Below are 27,973 nucleotides of genomic sequence, written 5' to 3'. Positions count from 1 at the left end.
ATCTGCGCCTTGCGGAGCTGACGACACGTTGGGGCGAAAAACATGGCGGACGTTGAGGAAAGCGTGAACCCAAACACAGATGAAACACTCGAAGGTTCGAGTAGCGATGAAAACGGTGACTTAAATAGTGGCGAAAATGATGAGGCAGTGAAGACCTTCAAGGATCTGGTAGGTTCATCTCGGAGAGCGAAGAAGAGATGTAATTTTAGCCTAAACAAGCAGTATTACAGCTGTTAAGCTAGCTAAACACAGCTAGTTCCATCTATATTTTTATCGAATGAAATGTGTCTGGTATTTTATAACGTGTAAAGAACGGTTGTGATTGGGGCGCAAAACATTAAGAGCTACTTTAAAATGTCTCTACACGGTGTCTTTGGCGTCCACAGGGTGTCACCGAGGTTCTCTGTGAGGCTTGTGATCAGCTGGGATGGAAAAGTCCAACAAAGATTCAGATAGAAGCTGTACCTGTAGCCCTGCAAGGTGGGTGATCACAGTCAGTGCCCTCTTTCTGTCAGCTGACTGCATCAGAGAAGGTTCCTGCCACTGTTTTCTGTGCAGCCCATCAGATGTGCCCGTCATAGTAAATGATAAAGTCTTCATGCAGCAGAATGAGTCCTGTCTGTGTTACGTTATTATATACTATATTATTGTACGATTATTTAAGCATCATTTAAAGGTTGTAGCTGGCTGTAGTGGATGTATTTCTACTTATTTACTTGCTGCTGGGTGGTTTAATGTACAGTATAACAATGCATCATGCGTTTTATATGTTTGTAGATTTTTCTGTGCAGGATTGTTTACTTTTCACAGTTTTTCTTAATCCGACGCACCTGTCATCATGGCTTTCTGGTGATACTTTGTAGGAATTATTATAGGTTTTTAACATCTTAATCAGCAAAGTAACTATAACTATCTGCCAAATAAATGTGTGAGGAAAAAGTACAGTATATGTTTCTCTGACAAATTATGGAGTAGAATTACAGAGCAAAATAAAATGGAAATTATCATTCATCATTGTACTGATGAAGTACAGTTCTTGAGTAAATGTACAGTTACTTCCCTCCGTTGCTCAATACACATAACTTCTATAACATCCGTCTGCAACTTCGTCTCATTCTGCAGGGAGGGATGTTATTGGCTTGGCAGAGACAGGTTCAGGAAAGACGGGCGCCTTTGCTCTGCCCATCCTCCAGTCACTGCTGGACTCCCCCCAGAGGCTTCATACCCTCGTCCTCACCCCTACCAGGGAGCTGGCATTTCAGATCTCTGAGCAGTTTGAGGCCCTGGGCTCCAGCATTGGTGTTAAATGTGGTATGTGTCCATTGAAAGGGTTTTACAGGTTTGCAGTGATACAGAACCATAGAAAGTCATCTGTATCTAAAACTAAACTCAGACTCATCTCTGTTGCAGCTGTCATAGTTGGAGGAATCGATATGATGTCCCAGTCCTTGGTGTTGGCTAAAAAACCACACATTGTTATTGGTAAGATGATAAGTAAATCTATGATCAGTGTTTGTTTTTTTACACCGATGTTATGAATTGTAGCAAATTAACTGTCACTACATGGTCGTGTGTGTGTGTATTTGCTTCTGCTGAACCAATGTTATAATGGTTGTTCATTATAAATGTTGTCTTGTTTATACATACAACATACATTATATATTTTTCAAACAACCAATATTCAAGTTACCCATATTATACTGTTAAGTCCCTATTTAATCTGGCAAACTCGCTAAGCAAGCACAGGTATCCATTTTCTATTGAAATGAACAATGTTGGGTCAAAGTTAATTGAAAGTTTTCTGTCAGATCATAAACTGATTTTTTTTTTCTCCATTCATTTTGATAGTCAACAGCTGATCATTTTAGCATTAATGTGATTAAGTGAATCAAATGTGTTGACAGCTACACCGGGTCGGTTGATAGACCACATGGAGAACACAAAGGGCTTCTCCCTACGAGCTCTGAAGTTCCTGGTCATGGACGAGGCAGACAGAATCCTCAACATGGACTTTGAGACTGAGGTATGTAGTTAGAAACTCTTGAGTTATTGGGAGTCATTTAGGGCTGGGCTATATGGCCAAAAATTTTATCACAATAAAAACATTTCATATCATTAGATATCGATAATTATCAAGTTATATGCCAAATTAAGGCTGATTTTTGAATGAGTGAAAATTGAAGACACCAGTGGTTAATTATGTGGTTAAACTTTCTTTAAGGTCAGAAAGACTTGATGCCAAACTATTATGATAAAATCTTTTTCAACAAATATGTTGAAAAAATCTTTTTTCAGTCGCTTGTCCTCAACAAAATAACTGTTAATAGAAAGATTAAGTGCTAATTTGTTGTGTGATTCAAATGAATTAAACCAAATATTTATTGACAATATATTGAACATTTATTATATTGTTATTGAGGAAATTTATATTGCGATAAATATCATTATTGTTTTATTGCCCAGCCCTAGTGTCATTGCATTAATTCAGTGCAACAGTTTCCCCCTATGCTTCATTTTGTTACGTTCACTGTATTTGATTAAACATGATCATTTGAGTGAAAAATATTCATCATTGCCACAAAAATAATGAAATGGCCGACATTTTTATTTTTCCTCTATGTACGTTTTTGTTCTTTTGCCAGGTGGATAAAATCTTGAAGGTGATTCCCCGGGAGAGACGCACCTTCTTGTTCTCTGCCACCATGACCAAAAAGGTAGACAAACACGTAGTCAATACTGAGAAGGCTTTTAGTCAGGCCTAGTTGACACAGCATGTGAGCCATAGTGTTTGTAGTCCTTCTTTGTTATGTGCTGCTGGTTGCTAGACACCAAAGCAATATGCCACCTGTGGGGAATGTGTTTGTGTCACGCTGACGTGCTTTCATTTGGTTTACAGGTTCAGAAATTACAGAGAGCAGCTCTGAAAGATCCTGTGAAGTGTGCGGTATCCACTAAATACTCTACAGTAGACAAACTGCAGCAGTACTATGTCTTCATACCATCGAAGTACAAGGTAGGGCACAGAGAAATGTACTTATTCTTGTTACATGTTTTAATGTCTGAAACCAAATGCTGCAAGCTGTCCCTCCCCTGTCCACAGAATACCGCATCACTTTTTAAAATGTATTTAATACACAAAGTATATTGCATTTACATTTATTCATTTAGCTGACGCTTTTATCCAAAGCGACTTACAATTGCTATATATGTCAGAGGTCTTGTGCCTCTGGAGCAACTAGGGGTTAGTGTCTTGCTCAGGGACACATTGGTGTCTCACAGTGGATTCGAACCCAGGTCTCTCGCGCCAAAGGCATGTCTTATCCACTACGCCATCACCACCCCGTATTGGAGTTTGTGACACCATTTTGTGCTTGTGTTTGCTTTGTGGCAGGACTGTTACCTGGTTTCCATCCTGAACGAGCTGGCCGGCAACTCATTTATAATTTTCTGCAGCACGTGCAACAGTGCCCAGCGAGTGGCGCTGTTGTTAAGGAACCTTGGCATCACTGCTATCCCTCTTCATGGCCAGATGAGCCAGGTAGAGCTTCAGAGGAATACACACACGCGCACACACACACACACACACACCAATGAATGACCAAGCGATTAATTGAGAAAAAGTGGGTAGATTAATTGATAATGAAAATAACTGCTAGTTGCAGCCCTGCATTATTATACCATTAGGAAAAGCATTCTTTGGTGCAGCCAAACATAGTTGATTGAATTTATGGTGCCATGGTTTACTTTTTTTTTGCAATGAAATGTCATAAACATCATCATCTTGGTTAATAGCAACGTATTTGAAGCCCACTGTCGCTGATTAATGAATGAGCGCCACTATTAAAATTTCACACGATTATCAATGATTTTCAGTAAGCTACAGTAACACTGAACTCATGGCTGTCTCCCTCTCCTCGTTCTTCAAAGGACGAGCGAATGTGAGAGAGAGAGCGCAGCAGAAAGTGACGTTGAAAGTTAGCGGAGGATAATATCAGCATTAAGTTGTCAGGTTAGAGCTCTGTCCTCTACTGTACATCTTGATAGTTAAATTAACTAGAAAGGACGGTGGTGACCACGGAGGAGCTTAGGTTAGTAATGTTAAAGCAAATATTCTTTTCGATTTTGATGTACAAATGAATGTAAAATCATTGTGGAGAGCATCAAAACTAATCAGATGAATTTTTCCCAGATCTAATGGTCATAAGTCAAACCCAGTAGACTTATTTAGCAAGTTTAGCTTTTGGGGTGTAGTATATTCAAAATCTGCTCTAGATTTTCTGACTTGTTATTCACAGATGTGGTAATAACAATGTTTCAAAATTATGTGGACTTGAATATTTCTTTATTGGAAAACATAAATCTTGCGGATGACCAACAAACCCCCAACACAAAAATACCATCTTAATTATTTTACATCATACCGCCCTGTGAACGAATGTTTTAATCCTAATGGACATTATTTTTATTATTTGTAAATGTCTGCTTTGCACCTGTCTCAACTTCTCCGTGCACTCACTCACACACTCCTTTACCTCTGGTCTCTCACTGCAAACACACAATCTGTCCTCGCATCTCTCTGTCTCTCTCTTCCTGTCTGTTTCTCCAGGTTACGTTTTATAAAGTCGCCGAAAAGACACAGAACTTCGTCGTCCGTGATCCTTTTTAACGGCAGCAGGTGCACCACATGCCAGATTCTTAATTACGTAGCTTATCAATGTCGTCATCCATCACAATGTTTCATTGTAGACATGGTCCAAATGCTCAACCCTAATTATTAACCCTAATATATTTATTTAGTCTGCAAGTAATTTTGTGACTGCATTTCCTTTGTATGTTTCTTTTTTGATGTCGTGATATAAGTCTTAAATTTCATTCATAGTGGTGTTAAAAAGTCTTAAATTTGACCAGGTGAAACCTGCAGAAACCCTGGTTACGTAACGCCCCCAAAGTTACATAGACCAGCCGGCGTTCCAGAGTTAGAGGTCATACGTGACCCACAGCTGTAGATTGTGCAGTGTGTCTCACAGAAAGTGCTTTTATGGTTAGGAAAGGTAAGTATTTTCTGTTTTTTCCTCTGGCTGCTCTGCCTCATCTCTGATTTATGAAGTTTCCTGATGGACAGAAAGCTTTACTTGGTGCTAACGCTATGGACTGCTCACCACTAGCTGTATTAACAGCTCCTGTTATCATCTGGCTCTGAACCAGCGGTCCAAAACTTCTGTAGTAATGTTAGAGGTGTAAACACCAAAACAACCCCGGAGCACCAAGCTTCCAGTCTTGGCAGAATCGGCAATAGGACGGCTAGCTGCACGGCTAACTCAGTAGCTTACTTAGTAGCAGCTGCTGTTAGCAGTAGTTAGCAGCTAAAGTAACCAGTAACAAATAAACTCTGTAAATCGGTAAAAGTGGAGGCAGAGCAGAGGGAACGCTTCTCTGCAGTGTCTTTTTTTTGTTGTTTATGTAATTTCATATTCACTCTCTGGATCTTTCTCTCTTTGTTGGTCAGAACAAACGTCTAGGAGCCCTGAACAAGTTCAAGTCCAAGTCTCGATCGGTGCTGCTGGCGACTGATGTGGCATCCAGAGGACTGGACATTCCTCACGTGGACTGCGTAATCAACTACGACATCCCCACTCACTCCAAGGTACCTTGATGCTGACATTCACATTGCTGCTTTATTTGATGATTTTGTTTGTTTGATTTGATTTGAACGGATCTCTGGATCTGTCTGCCCTCACAGGACTACATCCATAGAGTCGGACGAACAGCTAGAGCAGGACGGTCCGGGAAATCCATCACTTTTGTCACTCAGTAAGAATTGTCTGTTTCACACAAGTAGCCTCACATCCTGTACAATGCCTTGATATTTGATTGGATTGGATTTTTAAAATTTTTTCTTCCACAGTGATTTATTATTATTTTTTATTATTAATATTAAACTCAGACGTGTGCTTGTGTACAGCCTTTCTTCTTGCTATTTATGCTGAAAGTAAATAAGTGAAATGGAGTTGACTGCAGTAAACTGACATATTCTGTTATCTTAGATATGATGTGGAGCTTTTCCAGCGAATTGAAACCCTGATTGGGAAGAAACTTCCTGCCTTCCCTACGCAAGAAGATGAAGTGATGATGCTGGTGGAGAGAGTGAGCGAGGCCCAGAGATTTGCCAGGCTGGTAAGTCATGTTTACTGTGTGATCGCAATTGTTGTACCGGTGTTACCTCAAGCATGTAACGCAAAACGAGCTGCATAAACCCTCGTTAGCCTTCCAAGCCCTCATTAATTTTATCTTTATAAATTTCCCTTCTTATACTGTAGTTAAAATGTTGCTCGTTACTAACCCTTGTCAAAGGCTAAGTTTTAAACCTGGACCTTATTTTCCCATGTTTTTGTGTTGACTAATTGGGACAATAAAAAAAGTAGTCCACAACTTGAACAGAAGCTGCAGCCGGCAGCAGCTAGACTGGGCTGCAACGTAATCTGTGCCGGAAATTGCGTCCTGTCAAAGTGCGTCCACTGTAGTGCTTGTTTTTGCCAATGACAGGCTCAGTTTTTTATTGTTTGTTATTGTTATTATGAAAATAATGTAGGATCCCTACAGAGATTGTGTCCAGAAACCGTCATTGTGTTGCTCTCAAAGCCACCAAGACCGTAATTGTACCTCTCAGAACATGGGAGTTGCTGGTCTACCACTGCCTTGGTCGGTTAGTTTGTGTTATTGTGCCACTTTTTAACATCAAAGTCGCAAAATAACACAAACTAACCAATAAAGGCAGTGGTAATTGTGTGACGTTTTTGGTTAAACAAGAAGGTTCTCACTCTTTAAATAAAGGTCCAACTCTGTAGGTATCATTTCATTATGTTATCAAATACTTTTAATAAAAAGCCTGTCAGTGGCAAAAACAAGCGCTTCAGTGGACATACATGAGGGGGAGCAATTGCCTGAAAGGATTATGTTGAAGCCCCAGTTCACTGCTGCCTGTGCTCGCTCAATGCTGGATCAATTAAAAAAACGTTGTCCCAATTGGTCACAGACACCAAAACATGGGGAAATAGGGTCCAGGTTGCAAAATACCCAACTTAGCCTTTAAGGATGTGTTTTACGAAACCTGTCAGAAAGATGTACTTTACTGTCCCAATAACTTGTCCTTGTCCTCTCAAACAGACAAACTGAAGTTTTTAGAAATAGACTGAAAGTACTAAAGTTACTGAGATTAAACAATATTTCAAATTATCTGATTTTATACTGTTAATAATGTTAAATAACGTCCAGTTTGAAATCAGTTCACATGAACACATTTGGAACATGGCTGGACTCTTCTGGTGGTTCATCTGATAAGGCTGTGTGGGGTAGTTTTTAAAAAAAGGGTTGGGAATCACAGCTTTTAAAGAAAGATGGAGGTCACATCGGGACTTTAAGTTAAGGGGGAAAAATGTCTTGTCTTGCACAGGAAATGAAGGAGCAAGGTGAGAAAAGGAAAAGGCCCAGAGGAGGAGACGGAGACGAGGATGACACAGAACAAGCAAGCGGAGTGAGGAAGAAGGTGAAAGGGGGATCAGGAGGAGGACAAGGAGGAGGACGTGGTGGAGGAGGGATGAAGAAGAGGGGTGGAGCAGCCTGGAGGGGAGGACGCTGAAGCCTCCAACATTAACAGACTGCACATAGCAACATACATGCCTTTCTTGTTTTTGATGTAAAACTAGATGCACCAACAGCATGTTTTCCAGCATTTAGTACGGACTATTTAATGAAAGAAAACATGCCTTTCCTGCCCCTCTGTCAGACTGTTCCATTTGTAATAAAATGCCTCTGTAAAAACCCAAAGCTTGTGTTTTTGGTAGGGGTGATGTATGATCGCGTGAGTTTTGTTGAGCATAAAATGCTGCTGTTGTCGCTTTCAGACACAAGAGGGCGGTGTTTGAATTTACAGCAGGAAGACAGGAACAATTATTACCTATTAAATGGGATAAAGGTCTATATGGTCTTCTCTCAAAAACTAGATTCCTGTTTTGTTTTTTGAGTTTGTTTTTTTTATTCCTTTTTATCAAAGGATGTTTGGTTCAAACTGACCTGTGGGGTATCAGACGGTACCGGAAAGCTCAGCAGTGATAATGCAAGTAATTTTGGAAGCTATGTAATGTAGACATGCAACAGTTGCAATATCTATAATTTCTTCATTGGGTTGTACAAAATTTGGGGAGGCTGGTTCCTTCCAGCCAATGATAGAGAGGGGAAGTGAGAGCCCAATTGTCTGCAGGCTTCATCTGGTGGGTGTGTGCCATGCATAGATATTTGGGGAATAGATTTTATTTTTAAAAAAGCTTTTAACGCAGCATAATGTCCTGATAAAATGCTCAAAGCGTTTACTCGTGAGTTAAAATAGATGATTGCATGCCTCAGCACACACAATAACCCGCATTTGTGCTGATGTGAATCATCCCGCACAGTGTGTCACAGTGTGGTGTATTGATCTGCGTGGCCACTCTATTTGAGCACAGTCCATCGTAGGCGGGAGCAGCAGCAGCGGTCAAGCCTCATTCGGTTTAGGAGGGGCCCCAGTGTAGAGGCAGCACACACTGTGCCTGTGGTGCATACCGGACCCTAAATACATGCCTGCGTTTTAATTGTGTGTAGCCGCCAGTCGCATACAGGGTCGCTTCAGGGGGATATCGGACTGCCTGGTGAACGGGATCGGACTGCTGCTTCGCTGACTACACCAGGTGAGTGTTATTGGCCGCGAGGACGTGGGGTAGGGGGGGATGAGAGAGAGAGCGCGTGGGGGCATATTGGACCATCACTGTGGATGGACGGACCAGTCTCCGGGATGGAGGATGGACATCGCTCTGGAAACTTAGTTTGACCATAGTCAGTGTGTGGTTAGTGATTTAAGAGCCCGTCTTATAACGTGAGCTAGCCTGCAGTCTAACGTTACCTTGCGGGGTGTTTGAACACCTACAGACATGCTTATCAGGTCAGACCTCAGAGTAAGTGCTCTCTAACGTTAGTTGGGGTTATGCTAGCTTTATGGGTTCAGTTTTGTTTAAGTTAAACAAAGCGTCGCGGCAGACACTCATTTTCCCTCTGAGGCTAACGTTAATTGTTTTCGTTTATCCTAACGGTCGTTCATGATAACTGGACTTTGAGCTAGCGTCACGTTATTTATCATGGCACACTCCGGTTACCTAATTTAGCTATCTCAATTGCGCAGGGGGTTTTTTAGCGCAGATTAATTGACGTTAACTTTAGCCCTAATATTTGTAAACAGGACTTGAGCCTCAAGTTTCCCCCTGCTGATTTCCGTGCCTTTTTGGGCACTTGCCAGTGCACAGTCATCATATCTGTTGTATAAACTCCATCTGTATGGTGTAGTGCAGGTTGTATATATTATCTGGACGGCAGGGATATGTGTTACCGTGCATTATTTCCATTATCGCAAGATATTTCTAGATGAAGAAGGGGACCAGTACGTCCTGTCTGATCTGCTGTGAGAGCGGTGAAGACTACGCAGTATGCGCATTGCTATTGTGCAGACCCATTCAGTGAGACCAGACCTACACTAAACATTAAAATGTAGTCCAACTTTGGTGTCACCGTGCAGCACTAGTCTTGCTCTGCACTGGTGACATATGGTATCCCCTCCTCACTGTGTATTACTTTGTTATAGCAGATAGGAGTGCAGGAGATTTATTTTGATTCATGCTTTCTGTCACACAGTGAGATTTGTTCTACTGTTACTAAATATGTATAGTCAGTTACAAAAGGGAATAAGCATTACAGAGAATGCAGAACGTATTAGTGACACTGTTACCATGAAGGTAAACACCATTACCCCTTATTAAGTAGTCTGTGCTGATCATATGGGGGAGATGTCAAGGGCTATTAGACACATGAGGTGTGGATTCTGTTACTGATAATTTGTGTCCTGCATGTAAGGTCTAAGGTTCCTATCCCTGCACCCCTGTCTGTTCTAGGTGGCCACGTTGCTCTGGTAAACCCCAAGTAAAATGTCTCATCGGAGTGGGCAAGAGGACCCAGAGCGGTACCTGTTTGTGGACCGGGCTGTGGTTTATAACCCGGCCACACAAGCTGACTGGACGGCCAAGAAGCTCGTGTGGGTCCCCTCAGAGCGCCATGGCTTTGAGGCGGCCAGCATCCGGGAGGAGCGTGGCGAGGAGGTGCTGGTGGAGCTGGCCGAGAACGGTAAGAAGGTGGTGATCAACAAGGATGACATCCAGAAGATGAACCCGCCCAAGTTTAGCAAGGTGGAAGACATGGCCGAGCTCACCTGCCTGAACGAGGCGTCTGTGCTGCATAACCTGAAGGACCGCTACTATTCGGGACTCATATACGTGAGTGACATACACACAGATCCCATGGTTCTCGCAGCTGTAGATTGAATTTCACCCCTAGTTGTTATGATTGTGAAATGATGGGCAGTATTTCTGCCTGTATGCTCTCTTGTCTTAACTTTTAGCTGCCTGTCTTTTGCACTCTTATGTGAACATAAGATCTGATATATATCAGTCTTTGTTTGGAGACAGAGAGGGCATTGAGCCTCTTGCTGCCATGAAGGAATCCTGACCACACACACATATTTGCACACAGTATGAGTGACAGATCTCGCTAGTCTTTTAACCACTGCCAGACTTTCACCTTCACTGGATGTTCTGTCCTTAGAGCCTCTAGGTTACATATTGTTACCCTCCCCCCACTGCTTCTTTCTCACCTCAACCAAAGGCAGGCCTCTTCCATAAACACTACTAGCTTCTGTTTGTTTATCGTGCTTGGTGCTCGTACTGGTGGGACTTTTTTGATCACAGAGAAGGCATGACCTCGCGCTCTCACCTGTGGCAATCTCACTCTGTAAAACTAAACTAAATGTGGGGTGTAACAGAATGATTTTGTCACCTCCATCGCCATCCTCATGGCAGTTCAAGACTCAGTAAATGCACTCAGCTTGTAAGGAGGTAGGAAAAGCTCTGGTATCTGTGGTCAAAAATGTTGTTGACCTGTGTCATTATGGTCAGTCAAGTGATTTTCTTGACTAATCTCTTAATTATGTATTATGAAATGCTTCTATATGTTATCACAGCTAACATTTGTGGTGGTCTGTATCACTGCATCGCCACTGATCCCATAATCCAGTTTTACCTCTGTGAAGATGTAGTTGTGATCTTGACCCATTTACTGACATGTTTTCCAGGAATAGAATGTGGGTTGGTTATCACCTGAGAGACTGGTTCAGGGACTGAAGGGGGAATTGTTGCTCTTAAAATGTATCCTCCTTACAAGACGTGCTACAGCATCACCACTGGCTCTCAGCTGAAGTCTACCCTCTTTTGTACGTTAACTCATTACTTTACATACGCCAAAAGGTGAGTGTTTCAGTTTAGTCATGTGGTATAGTGAGAGCTGAATGCTTCAGAGAAGGTGGTATCATCACTCTCCCATATCTGCCCCCAGTTCCCTCCTAGGGTCGTCTTCATTTTCTCTTTCATACCATAGTGTCATGGTTTCTGCTTTTTCATGGTTCTGAAATTGGCTTTGGAGCTTGTTAATTTGCCTGGCGGCTAAGAGAAATTGAAAACATCTTTCTGACTGTGCTGGTTTTCGATCAGGAAGAGGATTTTCCCATTGCGCTCGCTCTTAGAAGAAGAAACCCCCTGTTCTAAACCTTTTCCACGGTATTTGACTTACCCCCAGAGCTCAGCTACATCTACTGCAGACATAATATAATGCCTCCCCCAGGCTGTGTTCTTAGTTAAGATGGTTGGGAAGACTTCCATATGTGAATCATAGTGTGATCAGCATATATTGGCTTGAGTCTGCTTAGGAAAAGCTGTGGCAAGTCTGCACCGATTCTTTACGTATAGTTTTACCTTTTTTTAGATTTCATTTCATTTTCATTTAATTGGGCATGCATGCTGTAGTCCATAGGTCACTTTACTTTCAGATGTTAAAGGGGATGTTATGCTCTCAGTCCCCTTGTAATAAGAACAAATAATGTGCGCATTTGTGACATAGAGACAGTTGTACCAAACTATTTGAACCAAGGTCAAACAAAAAACTAAAACGAAGCAATATCGCACCACACACGATACTATAATAAGACAGGTTTGTTGTCTTTTGCTTGAGATCAAGCCTTGACAGTGGAAATATCTCAGTTATGTCATTTTCTTTTGTCCTCCACTGTTGAACTTTTGGAAATGCAAGTGAATGTGTTGGCGTACATCAAGTGAATTTTCAAAGTCATACCTGTCAGTGGTACTGATCAGCTTCTCTATCCATCCCCCACACACATTTATTATTGTAATTATGTAAATGGTACTTATTGCCACTTAAGCATCCTTCTGTCTATCCTATGACTGCTCCATCCGTGTGAAGTCGGCCCGCCTGTTGAGCCAACTCATTTATTGTAGCAGTTTTGCTTTCTGTGAGGTGGTGAGTCACAGGCTAACTGCAGTGCTACACACTAGGCTACCCCACACTAGCGAGGCAACAAGCAGGCCTTTGTGCCGCTAGATAAGCCTCAGCTGTCAGAAAGCCTCAGCATTCTTCCATGGCAAAAAGATCGTCCGTCTGTCTGTCTCCTGCCGCCCACTTCAGCCCTGCTGCTGCTCAGTGTCTGTCCTGTCTTCACCAGCTCTACTCCCTTTCCCACACTCCCTCTGCTTCTCTCCTCTTGCCTGCCTCACTGGTCCTGGACAACAGTGACATGCACTTTGTGTCCTTGCATCTTTCTTGAATCTAGACCTCATTTTATTTTTTACATCTTTACTTTTTATGCCATTTTAATATTTCTGAGATTTAAATGATAGCTGCGTGCAAGCCAAACTTCTCCCATTTGTTTTCCTGCTTAAAATGTGTTTTACTTTCTAATGCTGGACCTGCTGCAGGGCAACAGGTAAAATCAGCACAGAAAAACAATTGAAAACAAAAATGCACAGTCATGCTCAGATCCATGCGAAGAGAGAGGTTTTACATGTTTGATTTAAAGTCTCTATTCAAATTTACAGGGCCCTGATGTAACCTTTCACTTTTTTGTCTGCTTTTCATGTCACCTTCTTTGACAAACAGAAGCATCATTCACACTGCATTCTTAATACATTGTAGTATAAGCTTTAAGCCAAGGGTCACCCTGCTCTAAAATTCATTGGACAAGAATTTCCAATTTATTAAAGCAGCAGAGAGTGTCCTGCTACTGTTCATGTTATTTGATACCATGTGTCTTGGTGTACTGATCATATTTCAAAACCCTTGTCTGAAGTGTTCACAAGCTTTGTTATGAAATCTGTCGAGGGAATGGTCAAGGTCTTCTATACGCCACACAGATTAATGGTACCGAGGCTGCTTCTGCACCCAGAGTGCCCTCTTTAGCCTCTGCAATGGAGAGGGGCCTATCCATATAGGCACGCTGCCTGACTGATTAGAGATGGCAGATGGGGTCGGCTGTTGTGTCTGCTGTTGCCTGTGTGTTGCTCAGCTGTTACTGGGCCACAGCATCCCCTCCCCTGGATCTGATTTCACAGTGGAAATATCACCTTCTCTTTCCTGGACTGGGCCAGACATGTTGGTTTGGCAACCGGTGTTGAGTTTGCCGTGCTAGCTGGCAACAGTGGTAGTAAATGTTCTTTATACTGCAATGATCCTGCAAGAGTTTTCCAATTATTCCTGGAGTGCAACAAGCATGCATAAAAGTACTCCTTGTTTCTTTTTGGTTTTGAGACATTTTTGTGTAATTGGTCACAGAAATTGGGGGATTGATAAGGGACCTCTACCTTTAACTTTAAATAAGTTGTTGGGTTGTTGTTTTTAGAGATCAGGTTAAGTTTCCCAAGCAAACATGGATGCACCATGCCAACTCTGTTTAAGAGGGGTGAAGTGCTCTGTGCAGTTTTAACCAAATAAAACATATGCATGTATATGGTGCCTCACATTACAATGCCCCCCTTGCACCCTTTAGCTACCTGGGACACTCCACATTGAACCTAGATTCCAGGTATCTCTCTGCGGCCTCGCCAGCTGCTTCAGTGCTGCATGTTGCAGGACGAAAGAGAACAGAACACACCCCCTATTTATAGCAGCTCCAGTTTCCAGATAAGGGGGAATACATTTTTCATTAGCCTGGAAAAGGAGAGTGGAGAGTTAGAATTTCAGCAGGCCCGGTCTCTCTCTCTCTCTCTCTCTCTCTCTCTCTCCCCCACCCCCGTCACGTTGGGAACAATTTACAGAAAGGCTGAGATCACGGTTCACTGTTTGTTACCAGCTCTGCTCTTCTCCACTGGATTGGACCTGAGGGAACCCTGTCAGCTCTATCATTGCTCCTCTCTTTGTTTCTGTCTGCCTCTCTCTCCTTCCGCACTTTCTTTTTTCTACCCCTATACATTTTTTCTTTTCTCTATCAATACAGAGCATCAGTGCTGACTGAGGGCCCTTACTGATCTGAATTACGTAACGTCTGCTCCCCTTAGTGAACCTATGGCTGCTGAGTCACTCATGCCTCCCTCAGCCTTGGATGTAGTTTCAGTTATGAAGCCGATGTCACGATGCCTGATGCTTTGATGTGAAAAGATGACTGTAGGACATAGTTTTTCTAAATATTAAATAGTTGGTTATTGGCGGTGCTGTAGTATGGTATGATGCCATTTATTGAAGCAGGAGTAACAAGAAAGGGTAACAGAATAAATAGCCATTGAATGAATTAAAGCTCTTTAAAACAGTGGCCCAGTCTTTTATTACAGACTGCAGTCTGTAGAGAACATGCGCTTTTTTATGAACTCCAGTGACTTGACTGGCAGTCAAAAGAAGCAACTAACATGTTGCAGATTGTGCTTGTAATTTTCCTTTCCTATACTCCTGATTTTTTAGTTTTGTAATTCAATGGTTCCTTGTTAAAAAAAAAAGACAGAAGACAGAAAAGACAGAAAGAAAGAAAAGTCTGTAGAGTGTATGTTTGGTCCCAAAAGGAGACAGAAATGTCTGTCACCCTGACCTTGAAGCCAGCAGGGAGCCGGCTGACTCTGATCCCCGGGGCCCCCAGCCACATAGGCCTGACTGCTTTAAACATGCATCAAGCGTATGTCTGTGTGATATGTGTCTTTTTGTTGGTGGTTTAATCCACATGTCATTGATTGTATGATTTATCAATTTGGCAATTACACATTTTTACTAATTGACTAACTTCCAGTTGTAGCTCTCCATTACTTCAGTGTTCACTCTTCTTAAAGTTTTGTGTACATCTGCATGTAACTGTAGTTAAGGTTCACGTTACGTACTGTTTGTAGGTTGCTAGTGAGGTAAGTACAGGTGGGCATTTGCGTAGGCCGCTACATCCCAGTGATGAAAGTCATGGTACTGTTAAGCAACTCCCCTGTGGCGTCTATAGGAGGAATGCAAAGCCCCCATAACATCTCCAGAATGAGAGAGAGCCTTTGCCCCACCAGGGCCTCTCACTCATTCTTAGCTGCCTTGCTGCCTGGTCGATTCAGCCTGCAGCATAGCTGAGAATCGTTCATACCACACACACTCTCTGGAGAGAGATCCTTGGGCTAATTACACAGCCAAATGCAACCCCACAAGTCATAAAGTTGACTAAATGTTTGCAGTGTAAGCTGCTTGCTGCAACATGTAACCAAATAATATTCATGTACATTGTTAAGTGCTTTGTTAGATTTGAAGACTCTTTTTAGGGCTCTCAGGGTATTTTGTTGAGTCTGTTCAGTGTTTCATTAAGTCAATCTGCCATGTATCTATCACTGCCCTGTAGTCAAGCTCCTAAATAGTGGGTAATGACTTGAGGTCTCTCACAGATAGAATGCAGGATTGATGATTTAAACAGCTGTAAACTTGCAGATGTTTTACATTTTCTCCTTCTATCCACTTCTAAATCTGGTTGGTGAGAGTTTATTTTGCCTGTTTATCTGTAGCCATAGCTCAGTTAATGTGTTTTTATAGTTTTGAAAATACAGTGATTCTGATGTTGAGCTGCAGATTCTCTTTGCTCCTTACTGTTTATTAATTTCCCATGTTTGTCTGTTTTGTATGTTTAATTACAGACATACTCTGGCCTGTTCTGTGTGGTTATCAACCCCTACAAGAACCTGCCCATCTATTCAGAAAACATCATTGAGATGTACAGAGGGAAGAAGAGGCACGAGATGCCTCCACACATCTATGCCATCTCTGAGTCAGCATACCGCTGCATGCTTCAAGGTATGTTTTCCTCAAATGGACCTTTTATCTTGCTTATATAAAGCTCCTTACTATCATTATTGTCTTCATTGATAGGTTTCTGAACATTTCATGTGTCATGATGATCATGCTTAGTGTGAATTTTAGTGTTTTAAAATGCTACCAAATGGAGTTGTATTATGAATTTTTCAGTTGCTATCGTCTCCAGGGAGATCCAAATGTATTTTGACTTTCGATTGGCAAGCAAAATTGTGGATTTTGGTATCACTGGATTGTCTTTCATGCAAGTGTGTTTGCATTTTGGTCTTGTTTGGCAGGGGGTTTAGCTCACTTGCAGGCAGCATGGGGTTCAGCTGCATAGCCCAGGAGATTAGTGTGTGAAGAAAGTGTGCAAAGGGTGTGAAAGGTCACAAGGTCAGAGAGGACGTGACATCACTGATTATGTCTTAGAGATCTGCTGTCACTGAGGGGGTCAAGTAGAAGATTACCTATCTGGCAGGTGTTCACCAGCGTCATATGGTCAATTGGTAATTGCACGGTAATGAGAGGCTGTTCAGCGCCATCGCCAGCATTGTAAACACCGGGCAAAGGATTAAGGATCGAAGTGTTAAGTTCCTTTGTCCACACTGAGCTTGTTCTCAATATTATTGGCTGGTGATATGCTGTGCTTATGTAACTTTCTGGCTCTATCTGCCATTATTTCTCCAAACTGTGGACTGATTTCTTTTTTTAACCACTGTAACTTTTTTCCAAGCACACAAATTCAAATTCAAACACAAAGTTCAGTCCATAGTGATGTCAATTAGGGCTGCAACAGTTAATTGAATAATCAATTTGTTGTCAACTATTATATTAATCAACTATTTTGATGATCAATTTACAGGTTTGAGTAATTTTTTAGTTTCTTGAATGTAAATATTTTTGGGTTTCATTATACCTCTGTGACAGTAAAGTGAATATCTTTTGGTTGTGGACAAAACAAGACATATGACGTCCTCTTGGGCTTTGGGAAACACTGATTGACATTTTACAGACCAAACAACTAATCGATTAATAGAGAAAATAATCAACAGATTATCGTCAATGAAAATAATCATTAGTTGCAGCCCTAATGTCATTATTTAAGAGGGCTAGATTTGTGCAGCCATACATCCTTATTTTGCATTTGCACCTGAAGCTTTCAAAAAAATGATAATGTAACTAAAAGGCTCACTTTTCCCTGTGGATTTGTTATAATTTATTTCAGTGGTCTCCACTTGGTTTCAACAATATATCAGTACATAATGATGCAGAGATGGACGACAGCATCGCTATGTGTTTCAGAGAGGAGCAGCGTTCTGAAAGCGGCGAGGGTGAGCTCTCTTCACTCCTAATAGCGTGGGTGGTGAGAGGCTTGCCTGATAGAGCTGATGCCCTCTGACAAAGAGACAGAGAGAGAGAAAAAGAGAGCGAGAGAGGGTAAAGCAGAATCAGCCAGCGTCAAACTTCAGGTTCTCAGGAACTGGACCTGCTGCACTGATCCTGAGAGTTGTCTTCATCCTGGACACACTGCTCAGCTGGTCTGTGCCACAAACCTCATACTCAAGATATTAGCTTGTTTACAGTTGATATTATAAGTCCATGTCAAGTTGTCCACCCTGATGAAGGCAAGATAACCCAAAACGTTCGAGGGACCAAAGAAGAGTGCAATTAAGTCTGCACCTCGCTGTGTGTGCAATATTAGATCTGAACATGTGAACATGTTTACAAAGTAATGACTCGCAAGAAACAGGACTGTGGCCCACTTTGGGTCTGACTAATTGTTTTTGAATCTCTGATGTAGAAGAACCGCTGTGATAAGCAGAACCTTTATAACAATGTATCAGTGTTTAGACAGCCTTAGCCTCTCTGCTGTGTGCCATCACTGTCAAACTGTGAAACAGCAGCATGAGTTTCTCCTTTTTGTTTCTCTTGCCTGTTGTTTCTCATCTGAAGGGTGTGATTCTTTAAATAGCATGTTTGCCAATGTTTCCCTTTTAGTTTTTACTTATCCCAACATACATCAGTCTTGTAAAGCTCCAGGGTTTGTGTGTCTGACTGATGGGCTGGCGGCTCCCTGTCATTACAGGCCCTCAGGCTGTGCTCTGGGCTCTGCGTTGGCATGTGACTTAGTGCATTGGTTTGGACCTTAGCACCAAAGCTCTGGGAAACTATTTGTTAAGTATTATATTGGGTTAATGTTGAACGAAACTTCTTAAGTCACTGATTTTCTCCTGAATCGCTGATTTCCTCCTAATAGCGCCCTGAAACCGTTTTATTAATTTTTATTCTTTGTTTTACAATTTAAGCACATTCTGTCATCAGAAAGAGTGTGCAATTATGTGGAGGATAAATTAAAGTTCAACAACTCAATAAGCAAATATTAAAAATGTAATCAATAGAAATTAATTTGATGTATCATGCAAATATGCATATATAAATATGGATGCAATTATTTATGTGGATGATTTACAATAAATGTTTTGCAACAGTAGGATATTAAAATACTACAATACTATTTAACAGGGGACAATTCATAATGAATACATTGCAAACCATGTAATGTGAATTATCCTCTATTAAATAGGCTATTTGTTGATTACTGGTAATAAATAATAATAATAATCTGAATCAGCCCACACAGCCACAAAGTCTACAACAAGCGTGTGTCTTGCATCTCCCAATGCTACCGAGGAGGCTCTGAGTCCCGCCGTTCGGTAACAGAGAGAGCAGAGTACAAAAGCAGCACCAGTAAATGACACCAAGTTGCTTAACAAAAGGGGTTTTTTTCTGTTGGTTTGGCTTCAGTGCTGTGAAAAAAATGGTTATGAAGCTAGGGACAACCCCAATTTTTATAAAATGCATCCACATTTGGCAGATTCCACAAAAATCCCTAGTTTTACAGTTGATAAAATTTTTATCAAATTCTACGATTCCTTAATATAGCTTTACTCAGAACCACAAACACACAAAGAATCACACACACACACACCTCCCTTCCTGTTATCACTATGCGAGAGGTTTGTCTGGATATGGGACACCTCTCTTGTGCCACCATTGTTGGCGGCGTTCATTCTTTCGGACAAAGGGGCGGGGCAATGCAGCCAGAGGAATGAGGTCATCACTGTTCCAGCTCTCCATACCATGCAGTGCTAAATTCTACATGCTGAGTTACCGTCAAGTTGTCACAGTCATCCGAGCAGCCTGTTACACACTGCTGGGCTTCTGAGCAGGGGGGCTTCACCATGGATACCTGTGTGTGTATCTGTGTGTGCGACTAAAATAATCTTCCCCTGGGATTTCAAATAGAGGTGTCACTTGGTGAGTGACAGTATTTGAGCTGGCAGCCATGAGGGACTTTTGTGTGTTGACTTGACTGGATCTCCTTCGGATAGTTTAATATGGCTACTTTGATCTCTCCAAAGCTAATATTGCAAACTTTTTAGGATCTCCCACTGTTTTTTAATTGCTTTCTTTCTTCTGTCAGTGACTAAAGCAGCTGGCCACATTTTCTCTGCTTTACTTACTAGTTTGTTAGTCTTCCCCTTTATTTTTTTCTTTCTTTCAACCATAATGTTCTGGCATGACACCGAAGAGGAAAATTCCCCACATCCTTGAAGGCATTTTGGTCGCCTTTCAGTTAACATGAAAAATACAAACCACAGCTCTGCTGGAAGCTTTGTGGTGGCTCGGTTTGCTTTGTTCCTTCCTTCTCCTCCTTTGATCAGGAAACACAGGAGGACCAGAGTGTGCAATGTCCACCTTCTCATCACTCCTCCACGTCAGGATTTAACCAGGGTTGCCATGGTTAGCCTTCTGTTTAACTGACAACGTTGTGTCCCCACTTTCTCTTATTTCAACCCTCAACCAGCTAGTTTCGGGCAGATTTCCAGATTCTGCTTTTGTGTTTGTGTGTTTAGCCATTTTAAGTCATCTTAGTCTTCTCTTATTAGTTAGTTGTTTCTGGCTCACGCAGCTGTTTCTCAGGAAGACTGATGAGGCAGACTAACACCCAGGTGGCAACTGCTCTGTACAGTAGCGTTACTGCAGCTGAGCTGACTCAGGAAACCACACAGCCTTAGCAGGGCTGGTCGTTATTTTATGAGTAAAATGCCACAGATAGTTCTGCGTATACCACATAAGCTGTATAGCAGTAAACCTCTCATCAAAAAACATCAAACATGTTAAACAATATGCATGCATGTGCTTTGCCAATAGTCAATGCAGCATTTAATTAACAGAATTTGGTTTGCAGCTTGGCAAAGGAAGATTGGAAAAGCATATACTAGAGAGATTTCTTTAGATTAGTGCCAGTCTTGCAACTTCACCCCATTGTCAATGCTATGGCTGCTTCTGTCATTTTTAAACAAATGTTATGGGATGGTGGAATCAATTGAAATTTGGAGCAACACAGATGGCAGTAAAGGCACAGCGTGTTCAGAAATGGCTAGCTAGCAACTTTCCCCCAGCAAAAAAAAGAATAATCCCCATCCAAGATATCCCTTACCTTAGAACACACCATCTTTGATGACAAGTCCACCCAACAAATTATCTTACTGCGATCCGAGAATGCTTATTAAACTAAATTCAAATATTTGTGAATTGGATATCATTATCCGGATGTATCCAGATACAGATTATATGTTAATACCAGGTAACAAAGGGGCAAAAGAGGTTGTGCGTAAGCTGCAAGAAAGAGACTCCAAGGCTGGCAAACCAAAACCAAATTGTAATCGGTGTACTCACACAGGTAAAATAGTGGTTTTATGACCAGGTAGAGGAGCCAGATTTGGCTTTGATTGCTGTAGTGTGTGCAGGCTCACCTCCCCTCATACACTCGCACCTTTAACTGGTCAACAGTGTCATGTCATTGTTTGCCTGCTATATCTTTTCGATTTATACTAGTTTGTGATGATGAATTACATTTTCTCTCGCAGTACCTTGCAGGGGACTTCATCTGGTATAGACATTGAACAAGACCTTTAAGTGCAGTAAATATACTGTTTATAATTTGTTTGAAGTGCCATATTCGACAGTAGTCTGAGAAGAAATTTGAATTTGTTTTCTACTGTACTGTCTTCAATGGCCTTCATTTAACCCTTTAGAAAATAATACTCTCTGAAATTGTGGAGAGGCAGTCCTGTAATATTGGAGAGCTGTTTCACTAAGCACTGAAGACAAGCTTTGGGACCCCAGTTGCAAAGCGAGTTACATTCTGTATTTAGTTTCCAGTTACAATCATGAGTCCTGCCTCACATGAACTACAGATACTACTATATATGAAATGCCTCTTATCCCACAGTCAGAGAAGTGTAAAATGTCTTGGAGCACAGAGGGGAGAGGGAGGGCCATGCTGGGAGAGATTGGGGGAGAGAAGACGCAATGTTTAAGGACTTAATATTGAAGGGGAAAGGGGCTAGCCTAAAAGAGGGCACAGACGAGACCACTACAGACACAATCAACAGAATTGGTAGTGGAGATTGAAGAGGAAGGAAGGAAAAGGAGACTGAAAAGCAGAGAACGAGGGAGTCAGGCAAAAGCAAGAGGGGGCAGAAGGGACAGAGTTATGGGGGAAACAGAGCAGAGGGTACAGGGGAAAGGCAGACGGGGCGGCCAGCATTGTGCTTACAATGGGGGCTTTGTGCAGCCTGAAGGGGGCTGGGACCAGGGTGCTGTGTGTGTGTGTGTGTGTGTGGGGGGGGGGGGGGGGGGGGGGGGGTGGGTGTGTGGGTGGGTGAGTGGGTGAGTGGGTGGGTGGGTGTAGACAGGGAGGCCTAGAGCTAAAGGGCTCTTCCCTGGGAAATGAGGCCTCTTGTTGGGGAGTGAGGACTTTAGAGATGGGCTGGTGGAGGGCACACCCAAGGCCTGAGTGACAAGACAGATGTGGAGGGTGAATGAAAGTAAGGAGTGTGTGTGTGTGAGGGACTTTTTCCTGGTCTTCAAATGACCGTCTGTACGTGCAGCATGTTCAAGAGATGACTTTCAGACAAATGGGGAAGCCTGTTTAAACTGCATGTTTGCATGAGTGTACTGCAAATACCATAGACTGTATATAAAAAGGCAAATACACTCTGTCTTACACACACACACAGACATGGCCAGATATGTTTTTAATGGCAGACAGCTGTGGAGTTCATACAGGATAAAATCATATTTCTGTTCAGGGGTCGTACATCATTTCTGATTTATGGTTACTTTCCTCCCCACATGTACACACGCACACTCCTTTCCTACCTAACCTGGACAGGGCGATGATTGGGAAAGCTGCTGTGTGCCAGGTGTCATGCATATGTGACTGTTTTATAGAAAGAAAACTGAATCTTGGCTTTTTATCATTTTTATCCACTGTTGACAATTTGTATGAAGTATGAATGTTAGGAAGACTAAATCTGTTTCACCCACCTCTTTTGCATCACTTATTTAGAGTATTGTATTCATTTCAAGACATAAAGGTGATTACATGTGTAGTCAATAGTCAACACTATTAGCTGCCATGAAGCCAGGTCTTAACCCATGATGGTAGACGGTCGTATCTGAGAGAGGTTGTGGGGGAAGTGATTTAAGGTGTCTGTCATGCATTGCCCTCGTTCTTGGATAGTGTTGTCATGGGAGACACATAGCAGTGATACCATAAGCCTCAACACGACAGATAGGGTTACCTGGCTGATGCTGTCACTGCCCTCTCACTGACACCCATGACCTTACAGCCCACGCCAGTGCAGGCCAGGGACAAAAGCAGCTAGCTGCACGGCTTGATCTGCTCCGTCACTCTGTTTAATGAGCTACCGATGACATATGTGTGTGTATTAATCTGTAAACACATTGACAAAAGTCTGGCACGTATCCAAGACTGCAAATCATATCACCTTTTTTATTTTCAAGGCAACATTACTTTGTTTCACCTTATCACTGCACAAACTGCCATATAGCACATTTTTGTTATTATTCTTTTATATTTGTATATTTTGTCAGTTTATATATTTTTATAAATATAAATCCTCTCCCCTTGCAATACGCAACATAGATCTGCCACTTTGTTTTTTCTCTACACATAGTTCTGTTATTCTTTTTTAACTTGCACCTGTTTATTTAATATTTATATATTTTTACATTTATTTAAGTCAACTGTATGTTTGTCTATGTGGGGCACCTTATCACCGTAGCAATTTCCTTGTGTGTATAAAATACTACTTGGCAATAAAGCTCTTTCTTTTTCTGACTTCTGATTCTGATTTTCTACTTGCCCCTGCTGTAGTGTTCTACTTTCATTTGTAGTCACTAAACTTAACCCTCTGGTAACCTTTTATCCCTTTTCTGATTTTTCTATTTTTTTCCGATTTAGTGTGTTATTTTTTTATTCTTTCACTCATTCAGATTCAGGCAAACACTGCCACAAAGTCTGACACTGATACAGTTTCACTTCTGTGGCTGAACCCACGCTCCCCCTTGTGTGTCTGGATTCCTGTGGGGCTGTAGAGCTTAGCACTGTGATATTAGAGGTGCCAGCATAAACACACACGCATGCACACGAAAAATGCCTTGTCCTGTTGGATTATGGCAGGCCTAGCCATCACAAAGAGCCACTGTGGACCAAACAAGCCACCCAACGGCTGCCATCTGCAATCGATTACATTGCCAAGTACTTACTGTCATATCTCCCGCAACTGCTTTCTCTCCCCTTTTATTGGCCTAAAGGCAACACCCAACAGCACAAGGCTAATTTTACCCACACTCTGTTAGCATAAACAAAACTGTGCATGTGTAAGACTCATAGTGCAAACTACATTTCCAGATACCCACTCTCTTGTACATAAAATCTATAATTGACCTTTAAGCAGCAATATTGATAATGTATATTGTATTTCCACAGGACCCATAACACGTAATCCTTGTTGACAGTGATGGAGAATGGATAAGCATGATGAGGTGTGACAGCCTGATGCATCACATGAGCTGTTTCCAAGCACATGTGATAAAAAAGTAGAAAACCTGGAGTGGAGTCCTGCTGCTTTCTCTACTTTCTCTTTATGTAGTGCTTTCTTTCCAAAATGAAGAGATCATATATTTAAAAAAGTTGATGACATACGTGTACAAATCTTCTTCCTGCAGTTTTGGGCTGCACACAGGCGCTCATTTTGCATCACGGCATATTGCACCCCATGCAGTAGTAAAATATTCCCTCGGCTCACATCTAGTAAGAAAGACAACTTATTTCATTACCTTTGGTGTTTTGGCAAAGTCCTGACTTTGTCATTTGGATCCTCGACTGGAACATTTCAAAACTGTCATGAACTACCATGAACTTTACCCACAGAGAAAGTATTAGCATTGTAACCGCAACAAACCTGAACTAAAAATGAACTATAATGAAATTCAGACTCACCCTGTTAAGAATGTTTTTTTTGTATTGTGACAGAATTACGTTTTTATTTTGGAGCAGTCGTTGCTGATGAGTTTATGAGACTGGAATGCGATTAAAGTTTGTTTAGCCAGGCTGATGAACAATGGTCTGAATAGTCAGTGTATCAGAAGCAGAGAATAGACCCCATACCCCTTCGCTATTGTTGAAAATGAGAACACAAGTGCATCTGTGTGTTATTGTGTTCTGCTATTTTGAAGCTGCTGGTACTTTGTCTGGCATGACCACTGTGCTCAGTGAACCAAAGGTAGATTACGCCTCACTGTTGCCATGTCTCTCTCTTCTCCATGTAGTTCTAAGGGTGTTTGTTTGTAGTCTGTAGTCTGTTCTCTGTTTCTCTGTCACTTATGTGTATTGCTTTTTCTCTCTAGCAAACACAATATACAGGTAATACAACTATTCAAATTGCATTAAACTGTCTCACCCCCACCAGATTTTATAGTCCCACTGACTGACTCCCAACTGGATAGTTGAGCTGTGGATTTCCATTCCACTGTCGACACTCTATGTTGTCTATGTTGTCTCTCCGCTATGCTGTCATATAACTGGTGCATATCTTCAGGGCAACAGACATGAACAACAGTTAATGCCGGGGAATAGGCATATTAGATTTCAAAGAGTCTTCTAATTATCCCAAGAATGTTTACCACACCAGCCCAGCACGTCTCCATGAGAAACACATGGGACCTGGTCCTCCACACCTCTCTCTTCCTCTCTCTCTCAGTTGCCATATTTCTCTCAATACCGCTCTTTTCACCTCCCAGACTTTTCTCATTTCACCCCTGCATCAGAAGCATTTGAAAAATGTGCTTTGTGGGACTTGAAAAGGGAAAGTCTCCAAAAGCCTGTCTGAAAGCTCTCTGTAGAGTACAGCTCAGACAGTATGAGACAAGCCTTACAAGCCAAACACAAGCCCACAGGACATGGGGCTTTCCATTACTCTCACCAAAGTCAGCGACCATCAATTTGCAATTTAATCTTGAAGGGGCTATATGTACATTTTACATAGTGTAAATAAATGTAAAAAGTATATGTAGTTTTTCAATGAAATCACTTATCAGTAAATAAACTTTTTACTATCTCTTTGTTAATGGGCTGCAGCCTCACTTAGGACTAAACAACACGCCTGTTTTCGCTGTTGCTTGGAACAGTCACTATTCTGCTTTTTGGGCTGCACATAGGCACTCACGGGATATGGCTACATGTACGCTCCTGAGCCTCTTGCCGACTGCAGCGAAAACACCGCAGCTGACGAAATGCAGTCCACTAACCATAAAACAACTGGCTCCCAGCACAACACAGACTCCTACACAAACTCCACTTAAGGACAACGATAAAGTTGTATGTGCTGAAGCCCATCAGGCCAAACGAGAATCAGATGATGTCGGGTGAAAACAGTCAACATCAGAAAGGCTGATTGTTAGCTCGCCGGCTAACGACAACCAGTTGCTAACATTATTCATTGCAATATAGCCTGCTATAGTTGTAATGTTATGGCTTTCCACATTACTTCACCAGCTAACGTGATCCATATTACTATCCTGTGTACCACTGGTATTATGTCAAAGTGTCGATTTGAGGATGCAAGAAAGGATGTAACGGTACAAAGCAAATGTGGAGCGATTTCTTTATACTAACCTAACACAAGGCAAGGTAGCCAGCTATCGTTATTTTAGCATGGATCTACTGCTGTTTGCTTCATAACCTTCAATTTATATTTATTGTGGTTTTACCGATACTAAGGTAGACAGCTTCTCCACCGTCTCAGTCGCTGTAACATATGTGACCCACATAATAAACAATAATACAACATAACAGCACAGAACTCAGTAGATGACCCATTCACTACAGTAAAGTTTCTTACTGCGGTCTAACTGTGGCAACAATCTCATTGATAATATTCAATCTAGCTCTAGCTAGTTACCAAAAAGCAGGCGAGCTAACACCGATGTATCACGTCAGCTAAATGCAGTCAATGTAACATTATGTAACGAGCATGGATTAGTTCAGCCTCAACCTGATAAAAATATTATTGTCACACAGCCTTTTTTTTCCGGGAGTATTGTGCCAATATGTGTCTTGCTGCGCTATATGAAAGGTACTGAGCCGGTGTTGATCTGCCTCTGAGCCGGGAACATTGAAGGAACAAAGCCTGAACATGTCTGTGTGAAAAGCCACTGTCTGCGTGCCGGTGTTTCCGCAATTATTCTGGAATCTCTGTATAAAAGAGGTTGTGTATCAAACTATGCTCGCTCATGAGTTCAAGCTGAGCACATACCTGGTTGCTTAAAATCAGGATCTTAAAACCGCTCCAAGCTAGTGGCCGCTGAAAACTACATATTTAAAGTGAAGCAGAGAAATTCATATATCACTTATTTGACCTAATAAGCTTTGTGATAAAAGCCTCTTGGAAATGTGTGGTCTTGTGTATTGTCTCTCAACTCTTGGCTACAGTCTTTTTCTGTCTGTGTACAATTAAAAGTAGTTCAACATTTTGGAAAATATGCTTATTCACTTTCTGCTGGAGAGCTAGAGATCAGTGCCACTATCATGCTATGTATGCCATTTAGCTTAGCACTTAGCACTACTAAGGTCCAAATAGAAATTTGTCATTTTACATGCAATTGCATATGCTTGTATTTTTAACAGACAGATATGTAAGTGGTATCAATTTTCTCATCACACTCTGCCAAAAACCGAATGACGAATGTCCCAAAATATCAAAATTCCAAGTCGCCCAATTGTGAAAAGAATCAGAATCAGAAATATTGATCCCAGAGGGGAAATTTGTTTTAGTATAATTACTCACATAACAAGGCATGAAACAAATATATAATATAAATAATATAAAATATTAAAATAAAATAGAAGTGCGTAGAATTATGTACAGATAAACAGAAGTGTAAAGCCAACCACCTAATAAACGAAAAAGGAGAGAAAGAAAGAGAGAGACTACTAACCTGTGAAACCCTCTCTGTAAATCAAATTAGTCCTCTGTGCATGTGTGTCAATGTGTATGTGTGGGCTTCGTTTTCATGATAGTTGAAGCCAGTGATACCACAGACAAAGTAATTTTTTAAGTGGGCAATGCGCCAAAGCTGAGGTTGTGTTTTATAAGGATCAGGTGATACAGTGCCCGCTAAAACCATTTCATGCATGTCATTTTTTTTCTCATTCCCTTTTTAATGAATTATTGAACTACAGCACATTTATTTTAAATTAGTATTGTAGAATATTTTTATTGCTATTGAGACAGAGTGGGCTACATTAAGAGCATGTTGTTACCAAGAATCTTAACCACAACTTCTTGAAGTGTGTTGAAGTCCTTCCCTTTGAGCTGATGAC

The 27,973-nt window shown here is 41.6% G+C and overlaps 2 protein-coding genes across 5 annotated transcripts in view; both read left to right on the top strand.

Annotated features, from left to right (window-relative positions):
• The first annotated feature begins 7 nt into the window (after positions 1-7).
• ddx47 (DEAD (Asp-Glu-Ala-Asp) box polypeptide 47) lies at positions 8-7,824 on the top strand. Its single transcript, XM_038694454.1, has 12 exons — positions 8-168; positions 387-480; positions 1,123-1,311; positions 1,411-1,482; positions 1,905-2,023; positions 2,643-2,714; positions 2,897-3,013; positions 3,392-3,538; positions 5,507-5,644; positions 5,741-5,811; positions 6,045-6,174; positions 7,451-7,824. The coding sequence occupies exons 1-12, from the start codon at positions 43-45 to the stop codon at positions 7,634-7,636; spliced, it is 1,461 nt and encodes a 486-aa protein (XP_038550382.1). The 5' UTR covers positions 8-42; the 3' UTR covers positions 7,637-7,824.
• A 678-nt stretch (positions 7,825-8,502) lies between these two features.
• The window catches only part of LOC119883918 (myosin-10), a 61,153-nt gene continuing 41,682 nt past the window's right edge, over positions 8,503-27,973 (top strand). For 2 of the 4 annotated variants that reach the window (XM_038694419.1, XM_038694423.1), the window contains exons 1-2: positions 10,005-10,349; positions 16,056-16,212. In XM_038694419.1, the coding sequence (XP_038550347.1) occupies positions 10,005-10,349; positions 16,056-16,212 (502 nt within the window). Of the gene's footprint in view, positions 8,721-9,971; positions 10,350-16,055; positions 16,213-27,973 lie in introns of those variants that run through there. The other 2 variants (XM_038694430.1, XM_038694417.1) reach the window with 2 other exon arrangements.

The sequence above is a fragment of the Micropterus salmoides genome, unplaced genomic scaffold, assembly GCF_014851395.1.
Source record: "Micropterus salmoides isolate LMB-PRFRI ecotype aquatic unplaced genomic scaffold, ASM1485139v1 Ms_hic_scaffold_10, whole genome shotgun sequence".
NCBI lineage: Eukaryota > Metazoa > Chordata > Actinopteri > Centrarchiformes > Centrarchidae > Micropterus > Micropterus salmoides.
This window is presented reverse-complemented; position numbering and strand designations above follow the sequence as displayed.